At 40.7% G+C, this 22,653-nt stretch overlaps 1 protein-coding gene across 14 annotated transcripts in view; it reads left to right on the top strand.

The window, feature by feature from the left end:
- Positions 1-22,653, top strand: part of PARD3 (par-3 family cell polarity regulator) — a 629,380-nt gene that overhangs the window by 360,311 nt on the left and 246,416 nt on the right. For all 14 annotated transcript variants that reach the window (XM_088462693.1, XM_088462692.1, XM_088462686.1 and 11 more), the window contains 4 exons: positions 1,170-1,358; positions 7,302-7,469; positions 16,712-16,862; positions 21,938-22,127. In XM_088462693.1, the coding sequence (XP_088318819.1) occupies positions 1,170-1,358; positions 7,302-7,469; positions 16,712-16,862; positions 21,938-22,127 (698 nt within the window). The remainder of the gene's footprint in view (positions 1-1,169; positions 1,359-7,301; positions 7,470-16,711; positions 16,863-21,937; positions 22,128-22,653) is intronic.

Below are 22,653 nucleotides of genomic sequence, written 5' to 3'. Positions count from 1 at the left end.
AGAATTCCCCTTTTGTACATTGCCCTTTTTTATAGCCATCCTCATTACGCCAGTTTTAGCCATGTGTTAACCTAGCCTTATAAAGCGGAGCGTGTATGTTCTGATGGAGAACCAAACTGACTGTGCATATATGTGTATGTATATAGTATTGTATGTGTGTATATACAATATTAAATACATGTGTATAATATATATATATATATATATATATATATATATATATATACTAAAAAATATCTGTTCGATGGTCATGGTAGTTTTCTTTCATTTTAAATTTGCTGAATAAGTCACACCATTTCACAAAGGTAAATAGAGAGGAAATTTCACTCATGAATTCCCCTATCTTGGAACGTGTGAGTTGGAAATTGAACAATTATTACTGAATTTGAACTGATGTTTTCTGTGTCTGTAGTTTACAACAGACAATGTGTGAATATTTTCCATAAGCAGTGCCCCTGTTTAGTCTCATTTACGTATCTGCAAGGAGCCATGTAGTGTTGTGAATTAATGCAATGTCTGTCAGGTTTTTTTCCCTTTGGTAAATATCTTTTCATATCGTTAATTCTGAAAGATCTTGGGTCAAGTAAGGAGATACCATTGTGTGTGAGTGCATATTATATTATTGGTCTTACTTGTTATGTCTGTATACAGATGTGTCAGCATACATCTAGCCTCCTTGCGCGTTAAACAGCCCTTCTAGTTGCGCCATGCTGTGTGACTTTTTAACTTCAAATGCGTGTTATAGCACAAGGAGCTTCTCCTGATTAAAATGATGTGCGGGTTACCTATGTTCTGTGTGCGACTGCGGGTGTATCCGTATGTGAATTGCTACATTACAGCGTCAGACGTCTATAACACTGTAACGTAGCGGTTTTGCATGCAGATACACCTGCAGCCGCACACAGAACATATGCTGTATATCATTTTAATCAGTAGAAGCTGCTTGTGTTATCTATTCACATCACTGTGCAAATAAGATGCATTTGAAGGTAAAAAAGTAACACGAAAGACGCTCGGCGCTTCTGTGTCACATAGAGCTTCCACGTTGTGTAGCGTAACTTGTAGCACACGAAGGATAGATGTATGTGGACACATCTGTAGCATCTCATTTAGTTCGTGCACTTTAGATCCAAATCAATCTTTTAATAGCTGTAACTTTCATTCTGCAGAAGACAGAAGATGACGATCTTGTTCTTACTCCTGATGGAGCAAGAGAATTCTTAACATTTGAAATTCCACTCAATGACTCTGGGTCAGCTGGGCTTGGGGTCAGCGTTAAGGGGAACCGGTCGAAAGAGAACCATGCTGATCTGGGTATTTTTGTGAAGTCCATCATCAATGGTGGAGCAGCATCCAAAGTAAGTGACTTGAGCACTGATTGTAACTTTTTTTGCAGCATGCAGGTGGTTTTTACTTGCTCATTGGTTCACTCAGGATTTGTCAGCCTTACCTGTAATTCTCAACCAGTGCACTTCACTCTCAGCGGTATGCAATGCAGTTTATATGTAACAGTCTTTAATTCTTCAGGGTCCATAGGGCTCCACAGGGAGACAGCAAAGCTTTTCAATCTCAGGATGCTCCGGTCCTTCCTCCTGTACCCCGCCCACAGCCTGAGAGCACTTCAGTTTTGTTGGTGTCCGGGAGGAGCTGGGTCTCCATTATAACAGAGGGGCTGCATTAAGCAGCCTAAGCTTTTACTTTATGATTTAATTTATTTTCTATTTTTACTATAACGGGCGAGCAGCACCAGACTGTCCTCTGGACGTCTGTGCTGCCACCCCACCACACCTCCGCGGCGCCGTGACACCGAGCCTGTGCTAGTTACTCCTGGCGGGGCTCTGAGATGTACTAATTAGCAGGCTTCTCGGACCCCAGACTGCACCCCGGAGTTCAGTTGGACAGGTAAGGCAGGACCCCGTTCGCGGGGACCCGCATTTTTGCGCAGTCTTACCTCCGGTCTCAGGAGACAAACCAGAGGCGCTGATGTGGACACTTATGTGCCCACGACTCCACTAGACCACCAGGGTATATAATACACTGGAGCAGGGCATATGTGGAGGCCAGGGGACGCTGGGGTAAACGTCAGCAAGGGGAGAAGGCGCTCTCCCTGCAGCCCCTCCCCCAGTCCAGGGCGCCATTCCACTGCGGTCCTGGTCTTCCCTTCGCTGCTCCTCCCTCACCCCCCTGCCCCCTCAGAGACGCGCGGCAGCCATTTTCTGCAAGCAAGTCTCCGGGATAGCTGGGTCCAGTCTCCTTGTTTACCTTTCCCACGGGCCAGGTCATAACAGCGCTATATCCTACCAGCCATAGTGGTCTGTGTAGTTGATTTTAGTGCAGACATGTAATGTTTTTCTGCGTTTGAATGTGACTTGTGCTAGTGCTAATCTCTAGTTTCTAGACTCTCGACTTATACCTTTTCCCTTATTCTACCGGGTGTCCCTAAAGTCTGGGGACACAGGCAAGAAAGGATATTTTCTAAAAAATAAATGACGTGCATTAAATTCATCTGCTACTGTATCTTTCTATATGACCATCCTTCACGTCCACTGAGAAGTACCATTTCAATTCTGTCTTTCGACAAAGCCATACTTAATCTGTGTTGATAAAAAACATATATTTAATGAGATTTCCTATGTGTCCAGACTTTAGGGACACCCTGTACTATACCCTAACATACTATGGTATAGGGGGTTCATTGTACCTCACATCTCCTATATAATTGTGAGGGCCATCACATACTATATAACGCAGTTGCACACTACACTGTGCCATATTATACATACTGTAGGGTGTTCACTGCACTGTGTATTTTATTATTCTTGTGGCTATGTCTGGCAGAGGAAAGAGTAACAAGCAGCTGATGCTGCGCCTCCTACTTTGGTGTCTTGTAAGTTCTGCTCAGCAGGCTTAGCCACAGAGGACCTTATTCAGAAGTGTCTTTGTACTAATTTTTACATAGTCCCAGGCCCCTCAACCCAGTGTCTCTCCCTCCGGACCCACCCTGGGCTGCCTTTTCACAGATGCTGGCAAAACTTTCGGACCACTTAGCAGTCCCTGTGGTAGCTCCCCCTGTGGGATGGCCACAGCAGGTACTCCTTTGCCTCCCCCATGGGTAGATTTACTGTCTACCTCAGTACAGAGTCTGGCTAATGCCTCTATGGTTTTTCAGCAAATACTGCAAAAATCAAAGCCTTTACCTACTGAGCCTACTAAACGGGATGTGTTATCTTCCCAGTCCACACAGTTATCTGATCCTGATATAATATCTGGTTAGGCAGAAGACACAGACCTCTCACTCTGACTCCATCTCAGCAGAAGAGGAGCCACCCTCTAAACTAAATATACCTACTCTTGTGAGAGCTGTTAAGAGGATGAATCCGCTCCTAAGAAAAAACATGCACTTTTTAAACAACAAAAGGTAGTTTTACCAGAGTTTCCTCACTCTGACCAGCTATATGATCACATGAGTGAAGCTTGGAATATGCCCGGTAAAATGTTTCAAATTCCAAAATGGTTCCGTTCCTTTTTCCCTCTTCCAGCTACTGATTGTACTAAATGGGAAGTTCACCCAGCAGTGGATTCTCATGTAACACGTCTGGTTAAAAATGCCACCTTACCCATTCATACTGGAACCTACTTGAAGGAGACTACAGATTAGACTTAAATCCATATACTCTCTTACAGGAGCTATTACTCGTCCTGCTAGGGCTACGGCTTGGGTGGCAAAAGCCATTGAGATTTGGGGAGAGTCCCTAGAAGAGACATTTCCCCCGATACTTTGAAAAAAACCATTGCCCTACATATCTCACATTAGAGATGTAGCCTCCTACTTATGAGAAGCAGCTACGGCTCTCCTGGCCTCCAGGATATCTATCACTTTGGTAGTGACCTGCCGTATTGTTTTGTTACGTTCCTGGAAAGCAGATTCAGACTCAAAACGGGCTCTGGAGTCTCTGCCTTATTCTGGGGACATCCTATTTGGTCCAGAATTAGATAATATTGTGACTATTCTGGCAGCTTCCAAGACTGCGTTCCTGCCCTCTGCATGTAATACAAAGCCTTGGACATCATCCTTTCGTAACACGAAAGATGCTCGGCGCTTCTACCAGTTTCACTCCAGGCCCCTACAACACCTGATCCTCTCCAGGTGGAACGGGCTACCCCATCTGCTTGAATCTCAGACGATGAGCCTCCCCCCCTGGTGGCTACAGACTTCCCATTTGAACAAGGGTTGTCTCTTTTGGATCCTGGACTGGGCTCTCCTCGCCACAGATGCAAGCCTCCGAGGGTGGGGCGCAGTAACCGGCCAGCACTCTTTCCAGGGCCGATGGTCCTCAGTCGAGGCAGTGTTACCAATCAATATCCTGGAACATTGAGCCATCTACAGAGCTCTCACTCTGGCTCAGAATATTCTGAAAAACAGGCCAATACAAGTACAGTCTAACAACGCCATGGCTGTAGCCTACCTCAATCACCAAGGGGGCACTCGAAGTCAGTCAGCAATGTCCGAATTATCCTGCATTTTCACATGGGCTGAACGCAATTTCCCAGCCATCTCCGCAATGTTCATCCCGGGGATTGTCAATTGGGAAGCAGATTTCCTCAGCCGTAACGACGAGCATGCAGGAAAACGGTCTCTACATCTAGAAGTCTTTCAGCTTCTAGTGGACAAATGGGGTCTTCCAGAAGTGGATCTCATGGCCTCAAGACATATCAAACTTCCAGTTTATGGAGCCAGAACACAGGACCCCGACGCAGCCTTCATAAGATGCATTGTCGGTGAAATGGAACTTCCAGTTGGCATATCTCTTCCCTTCCTCGAGTGCATCGAAAGTTCAGACAGGAGAGGGGCACAGGTCCTGTCCATAGCTCCAGCTTAGTCCTGACATTATTGGTACTCCGATCTTCAAAGGCTCTCCATAGACATTCCTCTTGAACTTCCTCTGCGAGTAGACCTGTTGTCTCAGGGTCCATGTCTACATCCAGACCTAGCCCGTATGTCTTTAAAGGCTTGGCTCTTGAGACATCCCTCCTAACGGCTAGGAAGGCAAGTGTGCGCACGCACGTTTTCAACCGCTGCTTGTATATGCTAATCAATGGTCTTCTGTCCACACCTTTCTTAGGTTTTATGCCTTTGATACATTTGCCTTTCAGGATGCTTCCTTCGGGCGTCGGGTTCTCTTATCAGCTCAGGAGCGTTCTCGCCCTTGAACAACTGCTTTGGGACATCCCCAATGTCTCCCTGTGGAGCCCTATGGACCCTGAAGAAGAAACGGAGAGTTATGGTAAAACTCACCTTTTGTTAACGCTCTCTTTCTTTGAAGTCCATAGGGTCCACAGGGCACCCGCCCTGACACTCCTAGCTTCTATGGGTTTCTTCTCCTGGTCACGTGTTTCCTTCTCTGTGTGAGAGTGTGATTCCTTAGTGTACCAGTCTTCCTTCTCTCCTATCCTAAAATTGAAGTGCCCTCAGGCTGTGGGTGGGGTATAGGAGGAAGGACAGGAGCATCCTGGGATTGAAAAGCTTTGCTGTTCGTTTCTGGTCCTCCAGGTCCCACCTACACCCCAATGTCTCCCTGTGGACCCTATGGACTTCAAAGAAAGACAGTTAACAAGGGTAAATTTTACCTTAACTCTCCTTATTTCTTAACATGTTTATATGTTTCTCATATCCCCCAACAGGACATATTTTACCCTAAATGAAAAAAATTTGTATTTCCTACATAGTGTATTATGATATGCTAAAACAAATAAACTCCATAGAGATACATGACAATTGTTGGAATTACATAATTATGCAGCCAACTGATTTTCATGAGCCCTTTGTAGGTGTGAATGAACCTTTAACCTCTCTTAAGTTGATAACTAAAAAGTATAGCTATTGTTTTAAGAATTTGGCAGCACTGCAGGTGTGCATGTTAGAGTTACAAGGAGTCCAAGCTGAGTTTGGAACAGCAGAACGTCGTACTGTTAGGGCATGGTAAGAAGTCTGGTTCAGCAAAGTGCTGAACGTTACATCCACACCCTGGTGTCTAGAGGCTCAAGAGATCTAAGCAGCAATTGTTTCACTGTAATCTGCACATCTGATAGTTTGCCAATGGTAATTGCCTAAACTTAATTGGCAATGAATAATCCAAACTTTACAGCCTGCAAAGTACCTATGATATATTATAATCAATAATGTACAACACTGAGCTTCCAATTACTTTTTTCCTCGGAGAGAGATGAGAATCAATATATATGTTTAGGTTATTTTCAGTGCTAGCACTGTGTGTGTTCTGGGAGATAATAGGACTCCGCTGCATCTACTGACACTATTAAATTTTGTGTTTTAAGGTGTACTCCTTAAAAAGTAATTTTATTTCTCCAAATTCTGTTGAGGTTTCCTTTAAAATACTCCTGCTTATTAATTAAGAGTTATGAAAAAATGTCTTCCTACAGTACATCGAGATAGTGTTCATAGTAAACCCACCGAATGCTATAAAAACTGCTTATGTAATGTAGTTTGGCAGCCGTCCTGATGAACAATACCACAAAATGAAAATACCTATGGCTTATCTATTGTCATAGCTGCCTTGCTCATGTTACATGGTGCCGAACGTGGTACCACCCAGTACACAGCAAGCGAAATTGTGATCCATTGATTAAAAGATGTTTATTAGTTGCAGCCACCAGGTGGCGTAGCATCCTGCACTGTGACTGTCTTCACCTGTTTTGCCCAGAGTGTGCCTTACAGCTGCTGGGTCTTGTAAGTACGTTTTACAAAATACATACACAAACTGGCCACATTAGTTACATAATTATGTTTTGGGGTTGTTTTTTTTACCATGATTTTAATTGTGGAAGTATAAATTAACTTTAAAAGTAAAAAAATACTAATATATGCATATACAGTATTTATCATCCTGTACAGTAGTTATAATAGGAAACATACCAATTAATAATAACTTTAAAAAGAACTGTTTTGTATTGCATTATTAAAACAATGTTTTAAAAAATAAGGTAATTTTGTTTCTTTTTGGAAGTAACACTTTGTATTGTGCTGAACATAAACTCGTGACCTTATCTGATAATCCCCAGTAAGAGTGAAGCTGTCAGCTTCTGCCTTGCTACTGGCCCATGTCATGCTCAGAATATACAGTGGGTAAAGCATTTATTTAATGGGCTGCCATATAAATGACATTCAGTTTTCATTAAAAAGCTAATTTGCATATGGTTACTAATGAGCAGCTCCAAACCTTAGCTGTTTTCATTGTGTAAGTGATGATGTTTTGAATCATAGCGTATATTCTTATTTATAGGATGGAAGACTTCATGTGAACGACCAGCTTGTTGCTGTCAATAGTGAATCTCTACTGGGGAAAACAAATCAGGATGCCATGGAAACTCTGCGGAAATCCATGTCAACGGAAGGGAACAGACGGGGCTTGATCCAGCTTATCGTTGCCAGGCGAATAAAGAGAAGCGAGGTAATATTTCACCATTCACTTTGATTAGGACAAAATCAGCACACTCAATAAAAAATGGAAATGTGTATAATATTGTGTAACAAAATATTTTGACTACTTTTTGCTCCGTTATGTATTAATTTATAGCTGTTGGTTCATGTAAAACTGGTTACACACTGTACGATATATCGTACACATCAAATAGTGTGTACGCCTGTTCCGTCGTTCCCAGACGTCATTCATTGCATCGTTCCATCTGCTGGTGCTGCACGTCAGTGAACAACGCAGTATAGTTACATGCAGAATGTAATGATACAGCGCTGTCATACGCCGGATCGTGCAGTGTGTAAGGGGTGGTAAGATGTATTGTTACATCACTCGCTGGGTTGCGCCGTCATATGGTATATAACCAGCTTAAGTCAAGATGCATGAAGTTATACTGTCTGGATCACCTCTATCAGCTTAGTCTAGAGCCGTGCAAGGTGGCGGGAAGGACTTTATTTTATTAGTCGAGCATGTAATGTATCTGTGTAAAATCTTGGTGTTATTGAGGCAACTGCAGTCATTTGGCTGTTTTTCTAAGGATTCACTACTTCCTTGCAGCCTGTAGGTGGTGCTATGCGCTAATGTTTGGTAAAAGGGGTTAAGACCTTTTTAAACAAAGCAATGTGACTAATGAGACAAAACCTATGCTGATTTGGATGGAGGCAGTGAAACATTCCTTTCTCACATATATTGGCTGATCACGAGGTAGAAAATTATGTGTTATGATCATTCCCCCCCTCCCCTTAGTATGGTTCTATTGGAGTGCACACTACCGTACTTTCGCCTACATGACGCTGTTACAATGGCTGACTATAGAAAGCTTTTGAAAATGATTAGATCTCTCCATATACAGCAGAGTAGGCTTAGACAATAACATACATATTAACATTATAATGGCTTCTCATCAATGAGCAATGCACATATGTAAGTATGACAGCATAAGTATAATGATGACAGCGTTGCAACTCTTTCAAATCACCTGTGACCTAGACAGCTAATATGTGGGCGCTACCAATACTCACAGCAATGTAAGTTAGGTAGTAAGAACCCATGACATCGCTGAGGAACGTCAGGGTTTCTCATCTACCACAGGTCATGTTGTAATGATTTCTTTGACATGGTTTCCACTTTTGATCAGCCTCTGCCTTTGAGTCATCCTTACTATCCCTTGGGTGCAGGACTGCTTATGGAAGACGGCCCCTTTCATCATTCATTCCACTGGGCCATGTGGTCACAGTGAGAACTCCCTAATAAAGGACCAAATTTGATAATTCCTGCGATAGTTGTGAGGTGCTTGAAGAGTAAAATATAGTAAGTCGAGTAGTTGAAATGCAATTTACCAAGTAATTGCATCTCCCGACCAGCATCATGGATGAATGGGAAAACAGCTGGATGTTCTCGTCAATCACAGAGCAGATAACTGACCATCATTTATTGACATAGAGTGAGATATATCTCAGCATACGCACTAGACCATCAGCAATGGCAGTCTTGGAATAATGTAATTGGATAATTTGCCATTACTATATAATGTACAAAAAAAATATGTTTACAAAGGGCATCTATTATAAAGCTAATCTGTTCAGAGATTCAACATAAGCCTATTTTCCGGTCTTCTTTTCCTTTCTTTGTGCATTGACAAATGTGTCTCCTACCTGTCTTCCGGCTGCCATTATATATATATATATATATATATATATATATATATATATATATATATATATATATATACTTTTTTTTTCATTTTTATATTTTCTTTCCAAACTGAAAATAATATTTAAACCATGTGCATGGAGTATGGTGTGAAATTGCAGCACAGACGGTGTAATGGTTAGCGTTACTGCCTCACAGCACTGAGGTCATGGGTTCAATTCCCACCATGGCCCTACCTGTGTGGAGTTTGTATATTCTCCCTGTGCTTGCGTGGGTTTCCTCCGGGTGCTCCGGTTTCCTCCCACACTCCAAAAAATATATACTGCTAGGTTAATTGGCTCCCAACACAAATTAACCCTAGTGTGTATGTGTGTACGTGATAGGGAACATAGATTGTAAGCTCCACTGGGGCAGGGACTGATGTGAATGGCCAAATATTCTCTGTAAAGCGCTGCGGAATATGTGTGCGCTATATAAATAACTGATAATAAATAAATAAATAAATAATTGTTCGTACAACATTGACCTGACCTTTTTTGGTTAGTGTTACAAGTGGTTGCATGCTTTTTGTCTCACTGAGCGGATTGCATTGACACTTCTGAGTAGCTAGTTTCCCTAATGTCCATTTTCCAGTTTGTGGTCTGTAGTCTGTTGTACACATGGTGCCCAGACGTGTATGTGGCATCATGCAGCGATCCCATCTGTTTGGTTCTGATCATACAGGGAATTGATCTGTCTCCAATGCAGGTGGAAGATGACTTTTGCCACGTTGTGTCTTTGTGATAATCAGCTAGACCATTTTACAATGTGATAGTCCAGTTTTATATTTCACTTTATATTATAAAATATATTTTATATTATGTTGACACTGTTTTTGCTGGTTGAGAACCTTTTTAGAGTAATAAATGTTTAGTTGATCTGTTTTTTGTTTAATATATATCTTATTGTGGTGTGATGGGGAGGTTGGAGGGCTTAGACCTTACATGTGAGGAGAGACAAATCCTTCAGTGCAGGGTGTGGAAGTAAATGGGTAGTTCCAATAAAGCTTCATTTAATGTAACCTTAATGTGATTGACAACTAAACCAAATAGTGTATGCATCTCTTTCCTTTAATGAACAGTTATTTAACCTTATCGTGTATGCCAATGTATTTGTTGCCATTTGAAAAGATTAGAACATTTGCTTGACATGGATTATTTTTATTGGCTTGTGCAGCGTGTTGTCTGCAGTTGTGTTGAGCTGCTTGATTCCTTTAGGGGCATGTTTATAATGTGTGTGGTTGCTTTGTGGTCACTGATTGTAGTGCTGCTTTTGTCATATTGAGCTTTATTTGTGTGCTTTGTTTTTGTTTAATTTGGTTTGGACTGTTTACAACTATGTTATATTTATTATTATTTATTGTCTTCCTTTATATGGCGCCACAAGGGGCCTGCAGCACCTTACAAAGAACATGAACAGTATGAACAAAACAAAAAAAAGTGCCTTACATTATAGAACATTGCAGGGCATGGACAAGGTTTATAAACATTGCTACATCAGCAGTCATAGTGCCCAAATAAGCAGCAGGGTGGCCAGAACCCAAAGGTTTGGTGCAGTTTTCGGCAGTGGGGAGAAGATGATGGTATAAGTGAGTGAAGGAAAAGCAGATGAGGGATGAGGGCCCTGCTCATGAGAGCTAACAGTCTAATGGGATATATGGAATTACATCTTTCCTGGCACACTGTATTTGTGTTTCGTCTACACTGTTTAAGGCAAGATTTGCACAACATTTTTTATGTAGAGTATAATTATTCCATTTACTACTTAAGCAGTATTTATATAGTAAAAGGCTGCAATTCGCAGGTCAACGAGTTGGGACGGGGCTAAATGACACAATTTGCGTAATTTTAGCCCCGCTCCCTACTCGCACACCCGAAAATTCCCTATAAAATATCCCCATCCTGCCCACTTCACTAGGAAGTGGGCGGAATGATGTAGATATGCCTACATTTCCAGGGGTGCAGGGGGTTACTCGAAAAAATCGGGAGCCTCCCACAACTATCGGGAGAGTAGACATGTATGATTTATATCCTTTATAAGGACTAGTGTAGAATTATGTCCATAATGGTAATTGGCTTGTGATTTCAAACTAAACATGCAAGCAAACAATGCCATGATGACAAATGCATGTTTTATACTTATGAAAGCAAAGATCATCTCCTTTTCTGTAAACTCACTGAAGAAATCAGTCAGGGCCCCCAGATGATGAAATAGTTAGTCTGGCCCCCAGATGATCCACATACCACTCCCCCCACTTGCCATAAAATGCACCACATGATTCTCAGATCCATCATTTGCTCCAAAACTTACCCCACATTCCCTCATTTGTACTATACCTCCAACTGCATGAGCTACTTTACCTTTCAGTGTTGTACAGACCCAGCTTCTTCCATCATATTCTCTACTTTAAGATCTAAAGCAGAAAGAATAAAAAGCCAGAGTGTTGGCTATCCGTATAGACTCACCGGCCTGACCAGAGGCTGCCTCATACCCCCCACTGTCCATACCTACGTGTTCCAGCTAATGTATGGAAGTTTCTGAATGAGTGTCCATATTATGAGTGTGAAGGCATAGGAGACTATTGTTCAGGAGTTCCCAGTTATTGCAAGGTGTCAGATATGCCTGTATATGTGTTAACACAATCTTTGTTTTATAATTTTGTCGATATGTACTTTAGTGTGTTCCTATACTTTCTGATTTTTTTTTTTTACCTAAGCCCCCTGTGAGATGTCAGATGTGGTGACCCAGATAGGAGATATAGGGGGTCATGGCACCTTGAATCATATCATTGTGGCCAAGCAGTCTCTGTACAATGCCACAATTCACTGAATGTTTCAGCGAAACACTGAATCGAGCTGCGATACTGCCACTTCTCTGAGGATATGGGCTGATGTGTTTATCTTGAGTGGACCACATTCTATAGGGCAGTCAGCATAAGTGCTGGGAATGGCGCTGTGGTTATAGTTCCAGAATTTGGCAATACGGTCTTCTGCAAACCTTTGTATCTGCACGTACATCCATAATGAGATTTCATAGAGGAAAGCTTCATTGACCACTGATAAACTTCTTCTCTTCTATTTACAGTATGATCTGACACGTGTCAAATGGTGGTGTGTGACTACGCACTCACAAGCTATATCACCCTTGTTTTGGGAGCGACTTCTGGTATCTGAGGTCACCAACCTCAGTCAAATAGTATCTATGTACACCTAGTGCTCGACCTTGCTATATCCATCTAGCAATGCTCCAAATATATTTTGTATGTAAAATCCCTGATAAATAATCATGGACACTGTGTGAATAAAATCAATAGTAATTTATTTATTAAATAGTTAATCTAGGTATTATGTATAACAGGATAAACTGCTCTGTTATAATTAGCTCACAATAGCAATAACATAATTCCTTATATGTCTTGTGTGCAGAGTAGCACTAATATATATCACAATTGTTACTGATTCTGAATTGAAATGTCAATAAATAAATTGACAGCGGATAATGTTATTGTCATCCAACATGAACAACATATACACACTGAGACATAACGAACTAGAGAGGTATAGGGTTTATGTTGGATATTTGTGTATGGACAAGGACATAAGTGTATAGCGTTAGGGGGAAGGAAGGGAGGGTTCAGGAGAATGGGAAAAAAGAAAATAAAAAGGGCAAAAATAATGTCAGTTCTTTGCATAGATGTTTGTTGTGCAGACTGTTAAGCTACTGTAGTCAAATTGCAAGTCCGTGTCCTCCTAACATGATTCGCGGTGGCCGGTTGTGATTGTATCCACTAACATATATATCTTGTGATGTAACTATGCCGCCGTGTGCTGTTACTCCCGTGTATATGAAGCCGTGTTTGCACAAATGAGAACGGGCCGCTGTGGACCTGTCAGTGCTTACCCTAACCACGCCAGGTGGGCTGCTGACGACCAATGTACCTTGGTACGGGGCGGATTCCGGCTTGTTCTCGGCTTGCAACTAGTTATGGCTGCTTGTGCGTCCGTGGCCTCCGTGCATGCACTGCACAGATGAGTGTCCCGGGGCACTGCTGGCAGTCGAGATGGATGTTGCGGTGTGCTTGACTAGTTGACCCAACGCGTTTCGGCTTGTGCTGGCCTTTTTCAAGGGATGCAAAGTACTTGTTCTTAGACTCACTTATTTATACTTCCTGAGTCAAATGAGGAAGTTGTGCCTATTGGTCAGCTCTTCTTTAATGGGTGCGGTTACATTTCGATTGCCAACTTGCTTCAGTAGGAATAAAGATCAGGTGATTGATACCTTGTATCAGTAGGGATAGAGGGGCGGATAGCACGCCAGGAAATAATGACTGACATACATATATCTTACACACATTGCTATACTTGAATGGAGTGTTGATCTCATTTGTCAGAGATGTAGGATGGTCAGGAGTGATTGGGTGTTTCGAAAATGAAGGGGAGTAGCTTAAACTGGATTCTTTAATGAGAGATGAGCCAGTGATGGAGTTGAAAAAAATAGGGGAGGTTGAGGAGATGGAGTGGGAAGATGAGATTAGCAGCTGCATTGAGGGTAGATTTAATAGGGGAATAGCATATTAGGTGGTAGATGTACTTCCCATGCTCCCGGTAGATGTACTTCCCATGCTCCCGGATGAAGAAGATTTCCCCTGCGCTCACTTCCTGCTCAGCATTAATGCTGGATCATCAGTTTCCGCTTCTAAGTCTGCAAATGATCCTCATGTACCTTTGCAAATGCTTTAATTTCACCATATTTATTTTACTTTCTGCCTTCAGCAACTCAAAGCGGTGATTAATTCATGTTTTAGTGAAGCTGTCACTCCTAATCTGCATTTTATGTAAAAACTAATAAAACAAATCCTTATTTTGCAATTTAAACCTTATTGAGTCTAATTCACTGGCACTGCAAGTTTATTGTTCCCCTGCAGCTTGACGTGCTTCCAATTGTAATTGTGTTGACCCTTTATTGCAGTAAATCTCCCCAGCGCTTATCAAAGAGGGGAAGATAAGGCTACTATTCAGAGCTTCATTAAATATCTCATTTGTATTAAGCAGGCCGAATGCTGGAACGGGAATCATCATAGCAGACTCTGTGACCTCCTCCGCTCATGGTCTCATGGGCTCGGAATGTCTTGTTTTCCTTCCCCGTTCCCTCCCCAATTTATGTCTCTGGCACATTGCCAGGCCTGACTGTCATAAGATGTAGTATGCTTCCTAGACTTCAAAGCCGTAATTTCCAAGTGTCTTCTTATGTTGTTTTTCCCCCCTATAACTGCTAAAATGTAATTTATATTGGAAGCTGTGCTTCATTTTATTGCAGCAGTCCTCTATGGGTTAATCTAAAGCCACTTTTATAAACTCGTATTTCTCTAGGTTTTGCAGTAGAATGCACAGGATACTTTCTTTCTGCTTGGATTGTGACCATGCTGATGCAGCTTTCCTAGATGTTACTTATATTGTTGAAACTTTCGAAAAAGGGAGGGCAGGGCTGCACATCTTAATTTTAAACATCATAAGAGGTGCTACCGTGCTGAGACCTGTAGTTCTAATGCAGAAAAAAAGGGAAAAATTCAGATTTACACTCTAAGCACTAGGAATACTGATTACAAGAATTAACATGGTTTTATATTAAGGTTCTTAGTACATGCTTGGACAAAGATGTTTGCCCACCTACCACATCACAGGGAACCTCATCAGGTGGGTCCCTAACAGCCTAATACGGACATATTATATAAATTTATGTTGTTGCAACCTTTGCCAGTGATCCAAAGGAAATTCTTCCTTTCTATACTCAGTTTGTTCAAATCTGTTCTAAATGTAGAATTTGCAGTTAGAAATAATATGTTTTTCTTAAGACATGTGAACCTGTTATCTCTAGCTATGTATAGGATAATTCAGGCCCCCACAGTGCCCTATTTATGAGTCTAGGTTGCGTAATGGATGTTTTGGCTCCAATTCTTAAGAATCACATTCATTTATTGGTCCAGGTTCAGTCTTCTGCCTCTGTTCTCACTTAAATGAGTTTGGAAAGGGAGGCTTATCCTGATTTCCTTAAAAAATAAATATATTAATGCATTTTACTTCCAGATATCACGAAACGAAGCCATAGAGTTGTACTTTTCTAATTTTACACAGAAATCCATTTGTTAATAAGTATGATGGGGAGTGAAAATTGGATTTCTATTTCAGAAGCTATATATAATCGTTCTGTGGGAGAAAATATTCAGAAGGAAAAGGAGTAAACATGCAATCTTTCTGAATGCTATCCTTCCAACAGTCATCATAGGTATAGAAAAACACTTAACTCGCCCTTAAATTGTTTTGTGCAGAGAGGCCATCCGGGAGGGAAGTTGCCCCCTCAGTTCTAAAAATAATATTAATGTAGAAAAAAAGTTGCATTCTGAGTGTCAGCTATCATGTTCTGACAAGAATCATTTTCAGAGAAATAAGAGTTTAGTGGAGCCATTTCCAGCCGGAATATTTGATCGGCTTTGACAGCTGCCGTTTTACAGGCACAAGCGGCAGTTACACCGGCATCTGTGAATTATGCTTTCACTTTTGTGGGTGACAGTTATGCTTAAGCGATACGTGATGCAGATTTTGTTACTTACAACTGAAATCAAGAGTCAGGTCTCTGTGTCCAAGAAGCTTCCTGCATTCTGGTGTTGTCAGGTCTTTCCCATCATTACTGTAACAAAATCTGTGTATATTTACTTTTTATTTCTATATTTTTCAAAAAATGATTCTCTGCCAAATGTTTTTCCTGAAGTAACCCTATTTGGAATGCCATTAATTTGTTGGTCTAATTTTTTTCTGTGTGAATGGTTTTATTAGCTATAGTTATCTATAAACCATCTGAAATATGGTTTGAAACACCAGCTATTTGTGTCTGTGACTACGTCAGTCGTGCTATAATAAGTCTTTAAATTCCAGAAATCACTGAAGCTAAATTATGCAAACAATTACCCCCTTTTGACTGTTAGAAATGATGTTGTCTTGGTATCAGAGGTGTCTTTAATGCCCATTGTAAAGAAGTGTAACATAACAGACATCAGTACAGTAGAGCTGAGTGTAATGGCTGATGTACTGATGTAGGCTCTTGGCAATCAGTCATATAGCTCCATTACGGTTATGCAGTATATATGGGTAGAAGCTGCACTTATTAGGACTACACTCGGCTGTAAAACCCTTAATGGACAATTTAGAGGGGACCACAGTTAAAAATAACAAATAAACACAAACTTGTAAGTAAATTTGACTAATATGATTGTAGGCATTGTCTTTGTACAATTTATTTTTTGCTTAAGGGTGTTGAAATATGACAGGCGCACCACAGGAGGTATACTACAAAGTGGCATAGAAAGTTGCCCATTAAGCAGAGCTGTCAGTGCAAATTATTTTGATACAGGGTGAAAAGTTCTAGCTCATTTGGTACCCAGCCGGGTGCAGGCCTTAGGCACGTTGTTATTATTCCCCCATGCTGTTAAATAGACGGTCAGCACTGATATCCCTTCTTTCCTCATTGTACAGTTGGAGTCACCTGGAAGCCCCTCAGGGCCTGAATTGCCTGTTGAGACAATGCTGGACGACAGGGAACGAAGAATTTCCCATTCTCTCTACAGCGGCATTGAGGGGTTTGACGAATCGCCCACAAGGAATGCCACATTAAGTAGGATAATGGGTGAGTCAAGTAGACTGTACTAATCATGTCAGGTTTTTGTCTTTTTCGCTGTTCATTGAGGAGTGATTAATGTATTATTTACAAAAGCGGCAGCCAGCACAAAATATCCAGAAACCAGTTCAAAAAGAGGGAAAATTGTATAGGATAAATAATGTCTAACTTGATTGGCATAGCGTTTCCCCAGTGACAGTGAGGATGTGGGTACACAGTTTAACACTGGGCCCGTTCTGTATCGGAATACTGATTTTTCTCTTCCTCTCTTAATGGGTCTGTTCAATCAGAGGATGTACATTAGACATGGTCCCCACTACGTTAAACAACAATGTACGCACACAGAATGATAAAGATTTGGTGTGTATAAAGCATTTTACCCTATAATTGCCAGCTACAGATAAAGGTAAGTGACTTAAGCTGGGTACCGTTTGTTTGAACGGGCGACATATCTGTAGTGCATCGCTGGGTGTGTACAGCGGATATGTCTGTGAACTACGTCGTTCACATACATATCCGATCTGCTGTGCAGCACAGCAGATGGCCCATATATCTGAAATATGTATAAGCCATCTGCTGGTGTGTACGGGCGACCCGCCAATCGCAATTTAAATGCCTGCCCATTTGATCTGTCAAGCCCAGCACATCGAGCAGACGAATTGGTAAGTGTGTATACGCTTATCAATCGTCAGATAGGTCGGCGGTCTAGTGTGTACCCAGCATAACTCGAAGCATAATACAGTCCGAATTCTTAATGCATTAACACAGCAGATTGCCAAATAAATTAAATGATAGTGTGTATACTATGAAACCTAGAACATTTGAAGAAAACCGTTGGTAAAAGGAGATTTTAAGTGAGTCACTGGGAGCCTGTAAATCATTACTAGAGAGAGTGTTTTTTTTGTCTTCACTTATTATTTGACTTTGTAGTCAATACAAATTGAGTATTTTTTAAATAAACGTAGGTGTGCAAAACTATACTAATGTAAATTAGGGTGCCCAGTGAGTCAAAGGTTACAACGGTGTTTGTGTGATACATCCCCAGATGTGATACCAATAAATGAAAGGGGTAAGATTAATTGAGGGTGGGAGGGAGTAAGAATAATTGAGAGTGGGATATGAGACAAACCTTTTGTAAGTTTCTGTAATGATCTATTACACCAAGGTATTCACTCTCTAATTCCAAAGCATCTTCGACATTACCTGTTCTAGTTGCCTAAGTTTAAAGTAACTACAAATTAATTCACACAATAATAACTAAATAGACGTAACCTTTCCTCCCCCTTCCTGTATGGGGGGGGGGGGGGGTGTCACTGTGTTCTCAATAATCTGTCCTGAGGATTATCAATAAATCTGCTGAAAACATTTACTCATCATTCCTTCCCGCCTTACAAACATTACAAAAGTGTCACTGTAGAACTTTACGTGAACCTTTGCAATTTTAAATACTTTGCATTTATTTATCCTGAATATTCCCATTTGCTCGTAGTATACATTTTGCAAGCAAAAGTACTGGTGTATGTGGAAATGTGAGGCAGGAGAATGGGTCATTTGAGTGCCATCCATGGCTTGCTTGGGTTTTCTGTTTTTCAGTGCATTAGCTCTGAAACTGTATAGATAATTTTCTGCATCCTTTGTTAGCATGCAGCACCATGCTGCTCCCATCGTCCCCTGTGGCCAATGATGTTATTAGCGCTTGCTCTGCAGCAATCCAGCTTTCCCTTAACAGACCCAGTTAATAAAGACTTGTCTTGCCACAGGAGAACTTGGATTTACTGACTAGCTCATCATGGGATTAGTTTGTAAGGATTTTCAAATTTAAAACACAATGAGCTGTTTGATTAAAATTGCTCCTGACATTAAAAATGCTTTTTTTTTTCTTTTTCCATTGGCAAGTTATTATTTTTTTCCTTGCATACAAAGATGTAAGCGGAGCTATTAGATCATTTAAATTCCAATGTTTCTAATGAGCTCATTAAGATTGTAATTAAGAAAAATAATTATTTTTTTGTGGCGTCCTCATAAGTTGCCCTTTATGTTTTCACGTAAGCAGGACTTTATGTTGGTAAACATTACATCAAATTTTAGATTTGAAAGACGTGTTGACATTATTATCTGTTTATATCATTTTTATTGGTAATAATTTCTTGCTAGTCTCTGAGAGACAACCCCATTTGTATCCGGCTAGTATGCCATTTTTATTTATGGCTAAAGGATTTAGGGGGGGAGCTTTAGCAATCCTTCTGAAGAGGCAAGTGGTGAAGATTCCCATAGCAACCAATCAGCTTCTAGCTGTCATTTTATAGATTGTTCTAGATAAATTATAGCTAGAATGGTTGCTATGGTCATCTTCTCCTCTGGTCATGTTTAGAGCTCTGCAACTTAAGTGTAGATAAATATAATGTGTGTTATAATTAATGGTATCTTTGATAGTGGCACCCAGTGTAGTCAGCAATTTTCCAGACTAAGCAAGTATTCATGGTGATGCACTCAGTCCATCCTCAAGTAACTAGGCACCCATGAGAATTGTCCTCCTCACTCTGTTATATACCACTCCCAAATTATATAGTTACAAGTCCTGGGTTATAAGAATGTTGTCCAATTGTTAGAAATATTTGATTTCTTTAAAAAAAAAAAAATAATTTTATTAAAGTAAACCAGAGGAAATACAGGTTAGCAGAAGTGTATTTTAAGCATATAAAGTAATAATGCACAATCAGAAGCACAGCATTTGATGTTACAAAAATAAATGTGGAAAAGTGATAAAAATACAGGTAAAATCCATCTGGCAAATTGGTATAATACAGTTATAATAGTACAAAGAATAAACCAAATACAGTATATTAATCTAAAGGTCACCTCAGGTTTTTTGCAATAATCAAAATAAAAATAAAATACAAGAATAAGAGCCAACATAAGAAGAACGCAAATAAAAAAGAGGGTGAGGGGAGGAGGAAAAGACAAGAAAAGGAGATAAGCGGAGTCCTGGAGTAGAGAGAGACTGAGATTGGAACAGACTTATTTTATTTCTATAAAAATTGTAACCTGTATTCTGAGTGCAGTGCCTCCTTGTTAACAGTAGGCTACATCTTCTAGTAATTGTTTGGGCTTTCAAGTAGCGGGCTTCATGATATTCTTCGATGGCCACACGATAGGGTCATACTATACCTTCTGTGTAGAAGCATTAGATCACATGAAATCTGAGCATGGGTTTGAATTTTCAGGTACGAGGCTGACTTGTCCGTGACTGGTGGTAGGTAGACCTGTTCAGTTCAATCACGGTATAACTCAATGCAGAGATCTGGATAAAATACGCTCATCCTGTGATATCATTATCACTGTTAGGAGCACTGAAGGGCAAATGCTCAGTTCACAAGGGCTGCATGTGTTCCACAGGCTTCTTGTTGCTGCTACTGAGCTGGACTATACTCAGTGTTGTTTGCTGCAACAGCACTGATGGAGGGAAAGAATGAAACTTGGGTGGAAAGAGATAAAAATGGAAACACAATCTATTATATGTACTTATCCACCTGGGGGCTTATAATGCAGTACGTGTAAATGGAATTACATAAAACAATACCCGATGACTGCAAGTGAGAGACCCTAACCTTACATTTTAATGTTACAGAATAAAGCAATCCATTAGTTACTCATTTTTCGCCATTAATGTCTCCACCCTAGTTTTACCCTTGTGTGGACCAATGCAGCAGACTTGATGAATGCCATTTTATCACACTAATATTTTCAAACCCACGTTGTTCACACAATGAAATTTCAGCTCTAGGTGTTTACATCTCCAGGCACAGGGCCAAACTTTTATTATAACCCTAGGGGCCACTGATCACTCCTGTTTCTCAAGATCCATATCAATTAGTAACAGTTTATTTTAGCAAAGCCTGTTTTTATATTACCTTGCCATTAGTACGTACTGGTTTTCCTTTCACTGTTAAAAGATGACTCAAGTACATTACTTTTGAGTGTCATGGGGGATATACAAATGTAATGAAGCAATCAAAATAAATTGGACAAAAAAAGCACCAGAAAGGGAATTCTCTACAAAACAAGAATAGAACAGGTTTCTTTACAATGAGCTGTTTGGATGGAAAACTGCAATGCTGACCTTATTATGGTGACATGGCAAGTACAGTTCAGCTTCTAGTACATTATATTCTTTTTCAGGAGAAGATGAACATTAGAAAACCCTATTGTTATAGTTTCTGTCTGTTACATATTTGTCTTATTGTGTGGAACTTATTTGTGGTGCTACTTGTTCTGCTCATCTTAGTTAGAGCCAGTGACTAGCTTTGAGGTAAAATCTGCCGCTCTCTAGCTTTTCTGGATTACAAGTTCCAGCATGCCCTGACATCCCACTGTTGCTGGGTAAGCTTAGACTTGCAGCTCCCAACAGCTGTAGAGCTTCAGATAGCCTGTACTAGCATTTTAACAAACTCCCAGAATGCAGTTTGTTTGCTGACATTTGTAGTTCCACTACCACTAGATAGCATTAGGTTGCTAAGATATTTTCACTTACCAGCAAGCGGAATTCATTCAGTTTTCACAATCTGAATAAATACAAACATGCATTTCTTCTTTCTGTGTGTATAACACAGTGGGGCAGATGTATGAAGCTCTGGGAAGTGATAAAGTGGAGAGCGATAAACAACCAACCACTCAGCTCCCAACTGTCATTTTTCAAACACAGCCTGTAACATGACAGCTGGGAGCTGACTGGTTGGTCGTTTATCACTCTGCACTTTATCACTTTCCAGAGCGTCATACATCTGCCCCAATACATGTAGACTTAAAATCTTTACAGTTCCTAGGGGGAGATACTAAGCTCTGTAAAGTGATAAAATGGAGAGTGATAAACTAGCAGCCACTCAGCTCCCAACTGCCATGTTACAGGCTGTGTTTGAAAATTGACAGCTGGGAGTTGATTGGTTGGTTGCTTATCACTCTCCATTTTATCACTTTACAGAGCTTAGTACATCTGGCCCTTAGGCAGAAAGAGCGAGCTGCTGCCTGCTAGAAGTGCTTTGTCAAGCTTTATGTCTGTTACTAAATGCTGTGTCTGGTTTGTGCAGGTAAATATCAGCTTTCCCCAACAGTGAACATGCCTCAAGATGACACTGTGATTATTGAAGATGACAGAGCCCCAGTGCTGCCTACCCAGCTATCCGACCAATCGTCTTCCAGCTCTCATGATGATGTAGGATGCATAACAGACTCTGCTGGAGCCTGGTCAAAAACAGTAACCAGTGAATCTACAGAGAGGTAATGTTTATGTTCAGCAGACAACATTGCGGTTATCCATCATGTAGTCACAGGCCCACTGTCCTACTGGTGACAAACCTCATGAGTAATTTTATTTTTTCTAAAATGTTACTTTTAGTACAGGGACCTAATTACTTATGCAGAACTGTAATACGTTTTTTGCAGTCTAATGTAATATGTAATCTAGGTTCATTTAGTGTGCCAATTAACATACTTCTGGACAATCGGCCCCATGTGTAAAGCGCCAGTAGTTACGGGTGATGGCTGTTGTAGTGTTGTGGTACTGACACCAGCTAATACATGGATACAGTAGCTAACTCTGTCTACAGATCTCACTTTACTTTTCAGGTTTGTACAGCTTTCAAAGCTTAATGATTCCCAAAGAGATGAACGTCAACACGAGTTTGATAATAATGAGACAGTCTGAAGACTATAGTCCTCCCTTTGTAATTGAGGAATTGCGCATTAGTTTGCAAGCCTAGTAATTATGTACATGAATAGGTAAAGTAAGCCTCTGTGGAACCAC

This window comes from Taudactylus pleione, unplaced genomic scaffold (assembly GCF_031769625.1).
Source record: "Taudactylus pleione unplaced genomic scaffold, aTauple2 ptg000053l, whole genome shotgun sequence".
In the NCBI taxonomy this organism is placed as follows: domain Eukaryota; kingdom Metazoa; phylum Chordata; class Amphibia; order Anura; family Myobatrachidae; genus Taudactylus; species Taudactylus pleione.
This window is presented reverse-complemented; position numbering and strand designations above follow the sequence as displayed.